This window comes from Manis javanica, chromosome 4 (genome assembly GCF_040802235.1).
Source record: "Manis javanica isolate MJ-LG chromosome 4, MJ_LKY, whole genome shotgun sequence".
Taxonomy (NCBI): Eukaryota; Metazoa; Chordata; class Mammalia; order Pholidota; family Manidae; genus Manis; species Manis javanica.
In genome coordinates this window covers 57,900,140-57,918,533 of record NC_133159.1, presented here as the reverse complement: position 1 = coordinate 57,918,533, position 18,394 = coordinate 57,900,140, and the positions used below count along the sequence as shown (strand labels likewise).

The 18,394-nt window shown below is 34.8% G+C and overlaps 1 protein-coding gene across 3 annotated transcripts in view; it reads left to right on the top strand.

The window, feature by feature from the left end:
• Window positions 1-18,394, top strand: part of ANKRD13C (ankyrin repeat domain 13C) — a 133,362-nt gene that overhangs the window by 44,124 nt on the left and 70,844 nt on the right. The window contains exons 2-3 of one of the 3 annotated variants that reach the window (XM_037024339.2): window positions 788-829; window positions 15,838-15,942. In XM_037024339.2, the coding sequence (XP_036880234.2) occupies window positions 788-829; window positions 15,838-15,942 (147 nt within the window). The remainder of the gene's footprint in view (window positions 1-787; window positions 830-15,837; window positions 15,943-18,394) is intronic. The other 2 variants (XM_037024340.2, XM_073234119.1) reach the window with 2 other exon arrangements.

Here is an 18,394-nt window from a genome sequence, read left to right as displayed (position 1 = left end):
ACTGTAGGATATAGTCCAAACTGTGTTGCATGGCCTACAGGTCCTCATTAAATTGTCTTTTGCTATCTTGCCAATTTCAGTATCTGCTATTCTCCTACAAACTCTTTACTCCCACTAGTTATAAACATTTTTGTTTACTTCCCAAATATAAATTGTCCTTGCATTTGAATGTAACTTGAGCTATTCTTTTATTTTTAACATGAAATACTAGATAGTGTTGCTTTGTTTGCCTAGAGATTTCTACCCCATTCTTCAAGACATATTTCAACGTGGTTCTTCTTCAATATATAGCTCTCTGCACAGGCAAAATTAGGAGCTCTGCCTTGTGTTCCATTATCAGGCTGTACTCCTTTCTATTCTAATAAAGAATAGTTATTTATTACCATATTAGTCTTTACCAGAAGACTTCTGAACAACTTGAGGACTGGGATTGGGTCTTTTTTATTTCTCTGCCCAACAGTGAGTATAGAGTAGATTCTTAAATTGTCTGCTGAATGAACAAAGACTGTTATGATTGAGAGATTAGCAAAGGGATCTGTGAAATCTGGAGAAGAAATTCCAAAAATAAAACAAGCATCTTTTTTGCTGGTGCTGGGGAGAGGAGTAGGATATGTTGTGTTTAGAAACTTGCATTCTCTGACTTCTAAATTGCAACATAAGTAGGTCCATTTTGCAGTCACATTATTTTTGCATAAAATCTGTCAATGAGATTTCTGAAGTTTCTGAAATGAGTTTTAAATAGATTCCCCTATGTTTCTACACTAATTATTATTATTTTTAATTTTAGGAAATACTCCTTTACATCTTGCTGTGATGTTAGGAAATAAAGGTTAGTAAATATTTTTTTTTATATTTAACTTCACTCATGTATAATCAATTTAAAAATATTAAGATGAATTTTGCCTTTGGTGGTTTTTAAAATTAACCCTATTATTTTATTTGCTAATTGGGCTTAGAATTCAGTATTAAAATAACAAAATTAAAAATAAATATTTTCTCATTTTCCACAGCACTTTTTTCAGAGTTAGTGGAAATCCTGTATTAACCCTATGCCTTTTGAAACTCAGTATTTTTTCTTACCTGGTTATTTTATCAAGCAAGTATTTATGATTTCAGGAGACTCTTATTTCCAAATATTTACATTAATTATTATAATAGTTTCAGTATTCAGAGTTTTATAAGACTCAACATGGACTATTTTGTATACCTTAATTTAGAAATCTAGCCTTTTGTATGGTAGGTGATTGTAAAAATTTAGTACTTGCTTATTCTTTCATTTGAAAAAAAACTTCACAGATGATTTTAAAGATCTACTTTTTAAGGCTATTTCTCGATGCAATTAAAAAATCTAGTTTATAGGATTCTCAGTAATCCTGGAAAGTGAGGATTCCAGGTAGCTGATTTTCAACCTTTTGAGTGCTAGACTTTTAAATTTCAGCTGTTTGATAAATATCTTTTAAAAACATATACTCTTAAATTTTTAAACAGAATAATTAATTTTTATTAAACTTTTCTTTTGATGGTCTGGAAGTATCATTATGAATATCTGTTATTGTTATATAGTGTAATGTAGTTGGTATAAACCTTTGATGTCAATGTATGCTGATCCCAGGGTGTTATTGGAACTTGCTTTGTTGAAAAATAAAATTCTTTTGCTGTTTGGTTTTAAGTTCATATGCTTAAGCAAAGCAGATAATCCACAGAATAATTAATTTTGATTTTAATTTTTTAGTTATGTTTTCATTTTAATTATTTGATTAATTATTTAATTATTTTGTTATCAATTACATAAATTGGTGACTCAAATCTTTATTTCTTTATTTAGTTATGCTATCTTTTCTTCCTTCTTGCAAGTAGCAACTTATTTGAGTAACTCAAAATTCATTAAGAGGCTACGTATTAACACAAATTCAAGAAATGGGGACGAGCTGTCTCAGGAATTGCAGTAACCAAGGTAGTTTAAGGAATCAGCCATTCTTTCTCCTCCCTGCCTCATTTCCTTCTTTCTTTCTTCCCTTTCTCCATTCCTTCCTCCCTCCCTCTCTTCCTCCCTATCTTTCTTTCATGTATCTATCCTCTATCTTCTCTCTCTTATAGTGTGTCTGCTGTTATTTATATATACGTAGTCTCCCTTTTCTCAACTGAATTTTTTGTTAACTGAAATTGAACATGACTCAAAAATAACTGTTTTAGGATCTTAATCTTCATGACTTGATGGTTTTATTCACCACCAACTAGTTCAGTTTCCTAGGTTTGTGAATTTCTGAGCAAGAAGTTTGATTGGTCAAGTTTATCTCAAGTTAAACCACAATGTTGAGTTACTACAAAGCTCATGAATTATCCTTGGGAAAAGTATTTATTTCTGTGAAATTATTTTAGCTAGGCTGGCTTGCGGTGAAAGTTGGTGATTGGAGAGAGAATTAGGAATAGAGAGGAAGAATGCTTAGTTTAACAGGAATGTGGTCAGGGAAGGCTGTGATAGTCATCTCTAGTATAGCTACCTTGGTAAAAATACATTAGATGTAGCTGGCTAAATTTGACCAATAAAAACTTACACTTTTTTTTCAAAGAACATTGGATCAGAACTTCAGAAAATAACTGGAATGTATTGATCATGTGTAATATGCTAAACACTGTTAATGCTTTATACATATTTACTCATTTAACACTTAGAATAACTATGTGAGAAAAATACTATTATTATTCCCATTTTATAGATGAAAAAAGCTTGGAGAAGTTAAGCAACTTGCCCAAAGTAAAGTAGCAGAGTTTTGACTTAAGCTTTTAGTATGTGGCTTCGGAGTGTGGATTGCTATTACACTGAACTGCCTTATTCTTGTCACTGAGAACCTTCAAAACTGATAACTTCTGTGTCAAAGTTGGCTAACAGGGAGCATGCATCCCTTCTGTTTTTCATGGCAGACATAATTAATTTGATGGCAGATCTCACTGGTATTATAAATGTAGCACTTTACTAGTAAATATGGATTTACAACGATTTTAATGTGAAATGAAAATACCTACTATCCAAGGTCTAGGTGTTCTAATTTTAGGTGGAGGTACTGTTATGCTTCATCATAGGTTTATACTGGCCTGTCCAAAATGTGTTTCACAGAACATTAGTCTCATGGGATATTGCTAAGTATGTAGAGGAAAATAGTATTTCCAGGCCAAGTTGATATGTAAAATAGTGGGTTAATAAGTATTAAGCAGTTTGCTTTTTGTGGATCTCCTTAGAACTCTGATACGTTAATATGCATTGTGACTTTCTGAATGGGGGCAAGTATTGGATATAGAGTCATTGTTCCCCATAGTTATTTGATATTTACTCTTTTTCACAAGTATCTTGAGAGACTAGAGTTCTGTGAAACATATTTTGAGAAATGATTAGATGATTCAGGATCTGTAAATAATGTCCATGTATGCTCTTTCTGAGTCCTTTTCATGTAAAGTAGGTGCAGTCATTAATACATTGATCTGTTTACATTTTTCAAGTTGTATACTCTTGCCTTTCTCTTTATGACTTTTTAATATTTTTGATATTTGCACAAAAGTGAGATTGAAATGTGTAGTGTAATATAAAAAATATCTGCCTTTTACTTCTTTAAATTTACATTATGCCATTTTTCAGTCTTGCCACTCTGTTTTATTTTCTGCTTTAGAGACAGATATGCTGTATCTTTAGTGATCTTATTGTTGAGGGGCAATTTCAGTTTTTGCTTGTTTGTAAACAAAGTAAAAATTCCCAAGGTATTCAAATAATATTTGTTGGATGACTTAAAGTGGTAACCTAGGAAATAGGTATACCCTACAAGTTTCACACCTTTATTTACTTCTTATTCATCTTAACTTACTGAATAATCTTATTTTTTCATCATCAAAATTTAACTTTTTTGAATTTCAGGGTCCATTGGCCATATTGGCTGGGAAGTTTTTGAACAATATATTTAAGTTGTAATGGTAAAGAACATTATGCTTAAAGAAGATTTCAGGAATCTTTAGAAGTTGAAGTAGAAAACTAATCTTTAATTCTTATCCTTTTTGTCAAAGAAAAGTTCTTCAGAAAACCAGCTGCTGCAACTTTTAATTCATTCTCAGTCTCCTTTGGATCTGCAATTAAAAAATTTTTTTCCTGAATAACTCTAGGGTTAGTATGATTTTTCTAATAAGGGTCTTTCTGGATATTTTGTTTTCAACATTCATATTTATTCTGTTGACTCTCTTTATATTTTATCAATTTTATAGCTTTTGCTTATTTATATGTGGTTTCTTTTCCTCCTGATTTCATTTTCTTCAGGCTCATCAAGTCCTAACTTCTTTGTGGGACATTTATGCATTCTAAAAGCCTTAGTGCCTAGATGTTAAATGACCGTGTTTTCTTATTATTCATTGTTAAAGTTACTGAGACAAGGCATTTGATTGATCCAGTTCTTTTTTTTTTAAATGTATGAGAATATATCATAGGTCATTGGCATATCTATGGTTATTTGATTCCATTAATTGTTCATTTCTACACATCAGTTGAGTGGTGACTGGTGAGTAAAGAGCACCTGTTCAGCATGGTGTGTGGCATATCTGAAAATATAGTTCACATGTCTTAGCATATGTAAATCATACTAACCCTGTACCTTAGTCTATGCAATTGGGATATTGCTTTATATCCTGTTGTACATGTTGCTTTTTAATTTAAAATTCTTTCTTTATTGATTTTTAGGTTATTAACACATGCTTGTTGAAACAATTGAAATAATGCCAACAGCAGTGTATAGAAGCATCATCTCTCCTACTTTTTTTCTCTGATGTAATTAGAATTAATAACCTTGTCACTATCCTTGCATACCTTCCTTACTTAAAACTCAGGGGCATATAGTTTCTGTTTTACTGAAGTTGAATCACTACATATGGTACTTTGCCATATTTTCCTTTTCTTTCAAAAGTTTATCATGAAATATTTCTACAAGTCTGTAGATATCTATCCATGTTTATGTTCCCCTAACTTCTTTATATATGCACACATACACACATGGTACTTATATACACAAACCCCATGGTAGGTTTCATGCAGGGAGTGTCCGTTTTATTTATTTATTTAAAAAATTCTTTTTAGCTGACTCTCTATCACTCTCTGTCTTATTTAACCCCCGTTTTGCAACAAACCTGGTAATTCATGTTAACAACCTGCTGTGTATTCTTCCATACTTTTCTCCATGCTTATTATTATATACAAATGTGTGTGTGTGTATCTAAACATAAACTCATATGTAGTTTTGAAATTATTTCTTCTTGAAAAATGGGATCAAAATGGAATCCCAGCCAACATGGTCAATAGACCCTTCTGCATTGAGCAGATACAATATACCATTAGCAGTACAATGTGGACATGCCTTTAAGGCTATTGGAATGACTTAAATTCATTTTTTTTTTGAGTGGGCATCTCTCATATTTATTGATCAAATGGTTGTTAACAACAATAAAATTCTGTATAGGGGATTCAATGCACAATCATTAGTCAACCCCAAGCCTAATTCTCAACGTTCTCCAATCTTCTGAAGCATAACGAACAAGTTCTTACATGGTGAACAAGTTCTTACATAGTGAATAAGTTCTTACATGGTGTACAGTGCAAGGGCAGTCATCACAGAAACTTTCCATTTTGATCACGCATCGTGAACTATAAACAATCAAGTCAGATAAAATTCATTTCTTTTTCATTTATTTTATTTTGGTATCATTAATCTACAATTACATGAGCAACATTATGGGTACTAGACTCCCCATCATCAAGTTCCCCCGACATACCCCATTACAGTCACTGTCCATCAGCAGAGTAAGATGCTGTAGAATCACTACTTGTCTTTTCTGTGTTGTACAGCCCTCCCCGTGCCCCCCATCCCCGACATCATGTCTGCTAATCGTAATACTACTTTTTCCCCCTTGTCCCTCCCTTCCCACCTATCCTCCCCAGTCCTTTCCCTTTGGTAACTGTTAGTCAATTCTTGGGCTCTGTGAGTCTGCTGCTGTTTTGCTCCTTCAGTATTTTTTTTTGTTCTTATACTCCACAGATGAGTGAAATCATTTAATACTTCCTGGCTTATTTCACTGAGCATAATACCCTCTAGCTTGATCCATGTTGGTCCAAATGGTAGGATTTTTTTTCTTCTTATGGCTGATTAATATTCCATTGTGTATATGTACCACATCATCTTTATCCATTCATCTACTGATGGACACTTAGGTTGCTTCCATTTCTTGGCTATTGTAAATAGTGCTGTAATAAACATAGGGGTGCATATGTCTTTTTCAAACTGGGCTCCTGCATTCTTAGGGTAAATTCCTAGGAGTGGAATTCCTGGGTCAAATGGTATTTCTATTTTTAGTTTTATGAGGAACCTCCATACTGCTTTCCACAATGGCTGAACTAATTTACATTCCCACCAGCAGTGTAGGAGGGTTCCCCTTTCTCCACATCCTTGCCAACATTTGTTGCTGTTTGTCTTTTGAATGGTGGCTATCCTTACTGGTGTGCGGTGATATCTCATTGTGGTTTTAATTTAGCAATGTGGAGCATCTTTTCATGCATCTGTTGGCCATCTGAATTTCTTCTTTGGAGAAGTGTCTGTTCAGCTCCTTTGCCCATTTTTTAATTGGATTATTTGCTTTTTGTTTGTTGAGGTGCATGAGCTCTTTATATATTTTGGATGTCAATCCTTTATCGGATATGTAATTCATGAATATATTTTCCCATACTGAAGGATATCTTTTTGCTCTATTGATTATGTCCTTTGCTGAAGCTTTTCAGCTTAATATAGTCCCACTTGTTTATTTTTGCTTTTGTTTCCCTTGCCTGGGGGGATATGTTCATGAAGGTGCTCATGTTTATATCCAAGAGATTTTTGCCTATGTTTTTTTCTAAGAGTTTTATGGTTTCATGACTTACATTCAGGTGTTTGATCCATTTTGAATTTACTTTTGTGTATGGAGTTAAGACAGTGATCCAGTTTCATTCACTTACATGTAGCTGTCCAGTTTTGCCAACACCAGCTGCTGAAGAGGCTGTCATTCCTCCATTGTATATCCATGGCTCCTTTGTCATATATTAATTGACCATATATGTTTGGGTTAATATCTGGACTCTATTCTGTTCCACTGGTCTGTGGGTCTGTTCTTGTATCAGTACCAAATTGTCTTGATTACTGTGGCTTTGTAGTAGAGCTTCAAGTTGGGAAGCGAGATCCCCCTGCTTTATTCTTCCTTCTCAGGATTGTTTTGGCTATTCGGGGTCTTTTGTGGTTCCATAGGAATTTTAGAACTATTTGTTCCAGTTTGTTGAAGAATGCTGTTGGTATTTTGGCAGGGATTGCATTGAATCTGTAGATTGCTTTAGGCAGGATGGCCATTTTGACAATATTTATTCTTCCTACCCAAGAGCATGGGATGAATTTCCATTTGTTAGTGTCCTCTTTAATTTCTCTTAAGAGTATCTTGTAGTTTTCAGGGTATAGGTCTTTCACTTCCTTGGTTAGGTTTATTCCTAGGTATTTTATTCTTTTTGATACAATTCTGAATGGAATTGTTTTCCTGATTTCTCTTTCTGCTAGCTAATCATTAGTGTATAGGAATGTAACAGATTTCTGTGTATTGTGTACCCTGCACCTTTGCTGAATTCAGACATTAGTTCTAGTAGTTTTGGAGTGGAGTCTTTAGGGTTTTTTTATGTATAATATCATGTCATCTGCAAATAGTGACAGTTTGTTTTTTTCTATACCAATCTGGATGCCTTGTATTTCTTTGTTTTATCTGATTGCTGTGGCTAGGACCTCCAGTACTATGTTGAATAACAATGGGGAGAGTGGGCATACCTGTCTTGTTTCTGATCTCAAGTGTAAAACTTTCAGCTTCTTGCTGTCAAGTATGATGTTGGCTATGGGTTTGTCATATAGGGCCTTTATTATGTTGAGGTACTTGCCCTCTATACCCATTTTATTAAGAGTTTTTATCATGAATGGATGTTGACTTTTGTTGAATGCTTTTTCAGCATCTATAGAGATGATCATGTGGTTTTTGTTCTTCTTTTTGTTGATATGGTGGATGATGTTGATGGATTTTGGAATGTGGTACCATCCTTGCATGCCTGAGATCAATCCCACTTGATCATGGTGTATGATCCTCTTGATGTATTTTTTTTTTTGAGAGGGCATCTCTCATATTTATTGATCAAATGGTTGTTAACAACAATAAAATTCTGTATAGGGGGGTCAATGCTCAATGCACAATCATTAATCCATCTCAAGCCTAATTCTCATCAGTCTCCAATCTTCTGAAGCATAATGAACAAGTTCTTACATGGAGAACAAATTCTTACATAGTGAATAAGTTCTTACATGGTGAACAGTACAAGGGCAGTCATCACAGAAACTTTCGGTTTTGATCATGCATTATGAGCTATAAACAATCAGGTCAAATATGAATATTCATTTGATTTTTATACTTGATTTATATGTGGATTCCACATTTCTCCCTTTATTATTGTTATTATTTTTATTTTTAATAAAATGCTGAAGTGGTAGTAGATGCAAGATAAAGGTAGAAAACATAGTTTAGTGCTGTAAGAGGGCAAATGTAGATGATCAGGTGTGTGCCTATGGACTAAGTATTAATCCAAGCTAGACAAGGGCAGCGAAACATCCACGGATGCAGAAGATTTCTCTCAAAGCAGGGGGGATGAGGTTCTGAGCCTCACCTCTGTTGATCCCCAATTTCTCACCTGATGGCCCCCCTGCGACTGTGCCTGTCTTAGGTTGTTCCTCCCTTGAGGAATCTCTTGATGTATTTTTGAATTTGGTTTGCTAATATTTTGTTGAGTATTTTTGCATTTACATTCATCAGGGATATTGGTCTGTAAATATCTTTTTCTGTGGTGTCTTTGCCTGGTTTTGGTATTAGAGTGATACTGGCTTCATGGAATGAGTTTGGAAGTATTCCCTCTTCTTCTTTTTTTTGGAAAACTTTAAGGAGAATGGCTATTATGTCTTCTCTATATGTCTGTTAAATTTCAACAGTGAATCCATCCGGCGGAGGAGGAGGCCGGCGGAGGGTTTTGTGCTTGGGTAGTTTTTTGATTACTGATTCAATTTCATTCCTGGTAATTGGTCTGTTTAGATTTTCTGTTTCTTCCTTGGTCAGTCTTGGAAGGTTGTATTTTTCTAGGAAGTTGTCCATTTCATCTAGATTTTCCAGCTTGTTAGCATATAGATTTTCCTAGTATTCTCTAATAATTCTTTGTATTTCTGTGGTGTCCATAGTGATTTTTCCTTTCTCATTTCTGATTCTGTTTATGTGTGTAGATTCTCTTTTTTTCTTAATAAGTTTGGCCAGCAGTTTATCTATTTTGTTTATTTTCTCAAAGAACCAGCTCTTGGTTTCATTGATTTTTTCTATTGTTTTATTCTTCTCAATTTTATTTATTTCTTCTCTGATCTTTATTATGTCCCTCCTTCTGCTGACTTTGGGCCTCATTTGTTCTTCTTTTTCCAATTTCAATAATTGTGGCTTTAGACTATTCATTTGGGATTGTTCTTCCTTCTTTAAATAAGCCTGGATTGCATGTACTTTCCTCTTAGAACTGCCTTCTCTGCATCCCACAGAAGTTGGGGCTTTGTGCTATTGTTGTCATTTGTCTCCATATAGTGCTTAATCTCTATTTTATTTTGGTCATTGATTCATTGATTATTTAGGTGCATATTGTTAAGCCTCCATGTGTTTGTTAGCCTTTTTGTTTTCTTTGTACTATTTATTTCTCGCTTTATACCTTTGTGGTCTGAGAAGTTGGTTCGTAGAATTTCAATCTTTTTGAATTTACTGAGGTTCTTTTTGTGGCCTTGTATGTGTTCTGTTCTGTAAAGTGTTCCATGTGCACTTGAGAAGAATGTGTTTCCTGCTGCTTTTGTGTGTAGATTTCTGTAGATGTCTGTTAGGTCCGTCTGTTCTAGTGTGTTGTTCAGTGCCTCTGTGTCCTTATTTTCTGTCTGGTTAATCTGTCCTTTGGAGTGAGTAGTGTGTTGAAGTCTGCTTAAATGAGTGCATTGCATTCTATTTCCTCCTTAAATTCTGTTAGTTTTTGTTTCATATATGTTGGTGCTCCTGTGTTGGGTGCATATATATTTATAATGGTTATATCCTCTTGTTGGACTGCCCCTTTTATCATTATGTAATGTCCTTCTTTATCTCTTGTTACTTTCTTTTTTTTGATGTCTATTTTGTCTTATATAAGAACTGAAACATGTACTTTTTTCTCCCCACTGTTTGCATGAAGTATCTTTTTCCATACCTTCAGTTTTAGACTGTGTATATCTTTGGGTTTGAGGTGAGTCTCTTGTAAGCAGCATATAGATGGATCTTGCTTTTCTATCAATTCTATTACTCTGTGTCCTTTGATTGGTGCATTCAGTCCATTTTCATTTAGGGTGATTATCTATAGATATGTACTTCTTGCCATCGCAGGCTTTGGATTTGTGGTTACCAAAGGTTCAAGGGTAGCTTCTTTACTATCTAACTGTCTAACTAACTCTCTTATTAAGCTATTATAAATACAGTCTGATGATTCTTTATGTCTCTCCCTTGTTTTTCTTCCTCCTCCATTCTTTATATGTTAGGTGTTTTATTCTGTACTCTTTTGTGTTTCCTTTGACTGTTTTTGTGGGTAGTTCATTTTATTTTTTGCCTTTAGTTAGTATTTGGTTGGTCTGCTTTCTTTGCTGTGGTTTTATTTTCTCTGGTGACATCTATTTAGCCTTAGGAGTGCTTTCATCTCGAGCAATCCCTTTAAAATATCCTGTAGAGGTGGTTTGCGGGAGGCAAATTCCCTCAACTTTTGCTTGTCTGGCATTGTTTAATCCCTCCATCAAATTTAAATGATAATCATGCTGGATACAGTATTATTGGTTCAAGGTCCTTCTGTTTCATTGCATTAAATATATCATGCCATTCTCTTCTGGCCTGTAAGGTTTCTGTTGAGAAGTCTAATGATAGCCTGATGGATTTTCCTTTGTAGGTAATCCTTTTTTTTCTCTCTGGCTGCCTTTAATAATCTATCCTTTTCTTTGATCTTTACCTTTTTAATTATTATATGTCTTGATGTTGACCTTGGGTCCCTTGTGTTGGGAGATCTGTGGGCTTCCGGGGTCTCAGAGACTGTTTCCTTGTGTTGCATGGGGAAGTTTTCAGCAATTATTTCTTCAAAGACAGTTCGTATCCCTTTTTCTCTCTCTTCTTCTTCTTGTATCCCTATAATGCGAATATTGTTCCATTTGGATTGCTCACAGTTCTCTTAATATTCTTTGATTTGTAGAGATCCTTTTATCTCTCTCTGCCTCAGCTTCTCTGTATTCCTGTTCTCTGATTTCTATTCCACTAACAGTCTCTTGCAACTCGTCCAGTCTGCTCTTAAACCTTTCTATTGATTGTTTCATTTCTGTTATCTCTCTCCTGACTTTATCCCTTAGCTTTTGAATATTTCTCTGCAGGTCAGTCAGCATGGTTATGACTGTTTTTAAATTCTTTTTCAGGAAGATTGGTTATATCTATCTCACCAGGCCCTCTCTATGGGGTTGTCTGAGTGATTTTTTTTGATTGGACCAGATTCTTCTGTCTTTTCATGGTGATAGAAGTGGTCGCAGGCAGGTGGCACATGTGTCAACAGGGAGAATAAAGTTCCTTCCTGTTTTTTGGTCACCTTGCTTTTCTCTGCTGCCTGTACCGGTTCCCCTCACCCTGTGAGCAGTCCTTGGGACAATCTCCTGAGCTGCTGTGGGCGGGGCTGCCCTCAGGCTAGCCTAGAGTGCTGTGGGGGATCGCAGCCATGCTGGTTGGGTTCTCCTTCAAGAATGGTACCCCTTTGTGCCTTCTGGACCTTGCTCCAGCTTATGCTGCCTGTGCCTGTTATCCACACGCCGAGAGCTGTCTCTGGGACAATCTCCTGAGCTGCCATGGCTGGGATTGCCCTTGGGCTTTCCTAGAGTGCCGCGGGGATCACAGCCATGCTGGATGTGTTCTTCTGCAAGAACGGCACCTCTATGTGCCTTCCGGACCTTGCTCCAGCTTCTAATGCCTGTCTGGGTTAGCTGCACACTGGGAGGAGACTGTGTGGTTGCTGTGGGAGGTGCTGCTTTCCGGCTTCTCTGCAGCTGTGGTGGGTCAGCCGGTTTTCTTGTAGCGCCGACTGTGGGGAACAAATGGCAGGCTGCTTATTGCTGTGAGGGTCTTCGGGGCTGCTTTACCCCCCAGGGGGTTAAGGGGCCCGAATTTTCTCCAGATTCCCAGCCTGCTGTCCTGTGTGTGCTGGGACGATTTTTTTCAGCTGTTGAGCCCTTGTTCCTTTAAGACTTCTGAAAAGTTCCTGCTTTTCTTTTGTCCCAGGGGAGCCAGCTGTGGGGACCCACTCGCAGTCTCTGTATTGGATCCTACCCTTCCGTTTCTCTAATATCCAGTACACCATGCAATGTGTCTCTGTGTTCCTGGTGCAGATTATTAGGGCTGATTATTTAGCAATCCTGTGCTTCTACTCGCTCCCCACTCTGACTCCTTTCCTCCCACCAGTGAGCTGGGTTTGGGGGTGTGCTCCAGTCCCCCAGGGTCACGGCTTTGCATCTTACCCTACTTGTAAGATGCTGAGTTCTCACAGATGTAGATGTAGGCTGACTGTTGTACTGTATCCTCTGGTCTCTCTTTTAGGAATAGTTGTATTTGTTGTATTTTCAAAAATATATATGGTTTTTGGGAGGAGATTTCTGCAGCCCTACTCACACCACCATCTTGAGCCAGAAGCTTCCTTTCTTTAAAATTCGTTTTTTTCTTTCATCACTTTATAATGAAAAATTTCAAATATATGGGAAGAAAAGGTTATCATAATGAACACTTGAATATTATACACATAGGTTCAATCATTGGTAACATTTTATCATATTTGCTTTCTCTTTCTCTTAGTGCTATATATATTGTTTTTGCTGTACCATTTGAAAATCAGATGTAGATATGGCATTTTACCACCATATACTTCAGCTTGCATCTCTAAGAATGAGGACATTCTTCTTCATAACCACATATCATTATTATACCTAAGAAAATATTATTAATTTAATAATTTTATAATATCTAATATCTGATCCATATTTTTTTTTACAGTTGTTCCAAAATGTCTTTTATATGTGTTTCATATTGAACCAAGACCCAGGTGAGGTTTACTCATTACATTTGGTTGTTAAGTCTCTTTATATTAATCTAGGAAAGTATACTCACCTTTTTCTTCCTTGTTTGTACCTGATACTCTGAAGAGTCTTGCCTAGTTTATTGTAGAATGTCCTCTCTCTCAGATTTGCCTGATTATTTTCTCAGTAACTTGTTCCTTATCCTGTCTTTTCTCTAAATTGAAAATTAGCTATGGAGGCTTGATTAGATTCAGGTTAAATATTTTTAGAAATAATACTGCAAAGGTGATGTTATATCCTTTATATTGTATCACATTAGGAAACACGTAATATGATGTCATCCCACTACTTGTGCTGCTAAGTTTGAGCATTTGTTTAAGATGATAAACTCCAGATATCTCCACTATAAAGGACATTTCTCTTCATAATTAAATAATCTTGAACTAGTACTTTAGTATCATGTGAACATCCTGTTTTCTAAGCACATGGTATTTTACCTAGTGGCTTTAGTATTCATCAAGGACTTTTGGCTAAGTCAGTTATAACATTGGGATTGTAATATGCTGATTTTCTAATTTTTTCCTTTCTTTTATTTATTAGCTGGCATTCTTCTGTAAAGACAAACTCCTTGCCCTCTCTTTTAGTTTTTGATGTCATTATTGGTATATTGACTGTTTTTTGTTTAATGTGTTAGGACTGCTCATTATTCGTTTTGATGCTCAGTTTCCCAAATTAGCCAGAAGCTGTCCATTTAAGCTGGTTTCTTTGTCCTTTTGATACAACTCTATTCTTAAAAAATGGCTGCATATTACTCTAGTGATGTGGATGCATTAATACTTCAGTCAATCATTCCCCCAAGGTGAATATTCCCTTAGTTTCTAATGTATTTGCCATTGTAAATAATGCCAAAATAAACATTCTTGTACAATATTCTTAAACAATACTGGCAGACTTTCTGAAACACCACTGTTAAATTTCTGTATTTATTTTACTTTTTTCTAATAAAATTTCCTGCTAGTACAGGTATTTCTTTTGTTACTAGTAATAGTGTTAGGTAGTACCATTCTTCCTCCACTTTAGCTGCCCTGTGTTATACTGTCATAACACCCTTATTTCCTTTAGAGCATTTATCATATGATTTTTTGTTTTCAATTTTTTTTCACTTAGTTCAGTTACTGTCTGCTTTGATAGAAAGACCTTATCTTTATTCCACTGCTTATATCCAGGACCTAGTGTTTAGAAATGACATATAATAGGTACTTGGTAAATGTTTACTGATGACAAATTGATGAATGAATCATTCATTTAGGAAGTTGAGGTTAGATAGCCATCCTAAATTTGTTATAAGCCTCTTGAGTTTTTTTGCCTGTTAATAGATGTTGTATTTATTTATTTATTTAAATTAAGGTATTATTGATATACAATCTTATGAAGGTTTCATATGAGCAATATTGTAGTTTCAACATTCACCCATATTATCAAGTCTCCCCACCCATTGCAGTCACTGTCCATGAGCCTAGTAAGATGCTACAGAGTCATTACTTGCCTTCTCCATGCAATACTACCTTCCCCATGACCTACCTATATTATGTGTGCTAATTATAATGCCCCTTAATCCCCTTCTCCTTCCCTTTCCACCCATATTCCCCAATCCCTTCCATTTGATAACCACTAGTCCCTTCTTGAAGTCTGTGAGTCTGCTGCTGTTTTGTTCCTTCAGGTTTGCTTTGTTGTTATACTCCACAAATGAGGGAAATCATTTGGTACTTGTCTGCCTGGCTTATTTCACTGAGCATAATACCCTCTAGTTCCATCCATGTTGTTGCAAATGGTAGGATTTCTTTTCTTTTTATGGTTGTATAATATTCCATTGTGTGTATGTACCACATTTTCTTTATCCATTTGTCTACTGATGGACACTTAGGTTCCATATCTTGGCTATTGTAAATAGTGCTGCAATAAACATAGGGGTGCATCTTAAATGTTTTATTTTTAATTTTTAAAATAACTTTTAAAATAACTTTCCTCAACCAATAGAAGGGTCTATACCTTAGATTTCTTTTGATTTTTAGAAAGACTGTTTAGATTTGTCCTTGAAATCATAAACAGGTTTTTGCCCCTTTTGAGTGTTTTTCTGAATTTAAAGAATTGTAAAATTTAAAGGAGAAGGGTTTATGGAAACATTACTGATCCAGTTTTGAAAACATACTTTGTTTTTTTCCTGAAATGAATAATGCACTTTACATTTAACATTAGAGGCATATGGATCCTCTTTTGGGTCTTACTAGATAGCAGGTACTTTTATGTAAATTACTCTCGAGGTTCTTGGATTATTTTTTAGCATATGGAAACATTCTCAAAATACTCTTAGGAATAATTATTAGGAAACATAATAGTTTCTTTGCAGAGAGATTCAGTTTATTTTTAGGTGGTAGAGTGGAAACTTCTTGAATCTGAGGATCTGCTTTTAACATGGTTTAGATACATAGGGATTTAAAAAATTATTTAATTCTCTATAGTACAGTATTTATTTCACAGATCTATTTATATTGAGTTCTTGAATTTTTACATGAATTTTTATTAGAGATTCTGAAAATTGCATGATGTTTGATACTATTACCACTTTATGTTTCAGAATGTGCCCATTTACTTTTGGCTCACAATGCTCCAGTAAAGGTGAAAAATGCTCAGGGATGGAGCCCGCTGGCGGAAGCCATCAGCTATGGAGATAGACAGATGAGTAAGCAGTATAAATTATTGTTGTTGATACATATTCTAAAACTGAGAAGTGATGCATTTGAAATACTTTTTATTTAGTGTAACTTTCCATAGTATGAAAAGTTTGCAATTATTTAAAAATTTATATATGTGTTATTCATGACTTAGGAACTTGAATATTAGGTAGTGTACAAAAAGAATTGAGGAATCATGTTTGAAAGTAAGTTGTTTATTATTTTTTCTCCTTTTACAGGATTCTGCACTACTGATATTCTTTTACTTTTTAAGAATTCATTCAGAATGAAGGACTTTTTTAAAATGTTATCATTTCTGATTGTCCTTCCTGGCAAATGCTTAATCATATGGAACATTGATTGGAACTGCAGATAATCACACTGTATTATAACAGTTATCTACCTGCTTTAATTGCTGGGTATAGAATTTGCTGAAAGGGAGCAACAAGTCTCTCTATTTTGTTTTAGAATGAGAATTTCTAAAAACTGTCACATACTTTTTAACACTTTACAGAGTATTTAGTTACTCCATTTTCCCTCCTCTTACCCCTTATTTTATTTTTTTCAACTTCATATACAGATCCTTTTTTTGTCAGTCATATCTCAATAGTTGAAAAAAATTATAAAACTTAAATCTGGATGAATGAGAATATTATCTTTCTAGTAATATTTTCTTTTTATAATTTGAGGTTGAAAATGAGCATTTCAGTCTTGCTTTGTAGAAGGAACAACAGGAAAAATTTAGCCGTCTTATTAAAGAAATACATAATGTCCAACATTCCCAGAATGTTATATGGATTGAGTCTTATTTTGATGCTAAGGTTTTGGCTCTTACCGGCTCTTATATTTTAGCTTTATGTGTAATGTGCATCTTACATCTTTGTGGACTTGCTGAACACATTGGGTAACTTTTAATGGTGATGTTACATTTAGGTTTAAGATTTAGTGAGAAAAAATTGTGATATTTTAATAACCATATGAGTATATTTTTTTGTTACTGAGAGTTGTCCTTTTGAGACAAACATTCAGAAATCCATATGAGAGCAAGAAACTATACTAAACTAGAATTATTTCAGGGAAAATATAAAAATGTACAGATCTAAGAAATTGAGAATGGATAATAAGTTGCAGCAACTGGTCTGAAAGAAGTTTCTTTGATGTTTCTAGTCAATTAGAGTGGAAAGGAACCAGATGAGCTCCTGGATTTTTGACACACACTGAGACTAATGTGACTTTCAAGGACTCTTTTATTCAGAATCAGTGAATATTTGCTGAGTCTTTACTATAAAGTAGGTGTATGTAGTAAGATGTGGAGAATTAAAGACATGATCTCTGTTCTTTGGGAATTCATAATCTATTGAAAAGGCCAGAAAGCAGAATTTTCTTGGGAAATCAGTCACTGGATGTTTAGTAATACATTTTGATTTGAAAGTTGAGGCCTGTAGTATTTGAGGTTTGCTTTTCTAGTGATTTTCTATAGAGTGATATTGTAGATACACATTCTGAATAGACATTACCAATCATTATATAATTACATATCCATAATTATTCAATGCTTATATTTTTATTACTTCCCATCATGTGAGATGGACATATTTGCATACTTAAAGGATAATAAGTTCAACAACTCTTATGGTACACATTTAGAAATATTAACATGAATGTGTTAAATAGGTGCCTCCTTTGAAATCATTTTAAATACTATGATTTAAGTTTTTGATTATTTAGCTTATGTTACATTAACATTTTCTGGGCATAGAAAATTACATGTTCTGAAAAATCAGAGATGATTTTGACATTATAAATTATTAGCAAAAACTTTGAACTCTTTGTCTTCGGTTTGATTTCTGCTAATATTTATGTGCTACAGAGCAGTAAGATAATGCTAAACTAGTTATCCGAGATGAGTCAGAATTATTTCCCTTAAAATTAATACAGTTTCAAGATTATGTTGCTTTTCTGCCCTACAGTGGTTACCTGGTGAACAGTGATCAGCCCAGGCCAGTATCAGGGAGAAAGAGATGGTAACAATGTAAAAGTTTTTTCCCAACTTATCCCTCATCCATGGTCCCCAGGTTTCCTCTGATCTAGGTGGCTCCAATTTCTTTTTCACACTGAAACCTTGTCATCTTTTGTCTCTCTTTTTTTTGTACAGACTTACGTTAAGGTATATTTATGTTATGGTAGTTTAGGAATTCTATCAGCCTTAGTTTTGTAGCACATCAAAGGTTAGTTTGGAGGGGAAAAGATAGTATCCATGTTGGTTTTCAGCCTTGTCAGGACTTAGCAGTCTTTTTTATTTGTGTTTCAACTTTGTATTTCTTTCTGGGGGAAGCCTTTCCTCAACTCCTGGAGTAGATTAACGTCTCATATGTTTTTGCAGTGGTGCATTCTTTTCCTTTGCACTGTACAGCACACATCTAATCAGTTGTTCAGTGTCTGTACTCTGTATCCTGATGA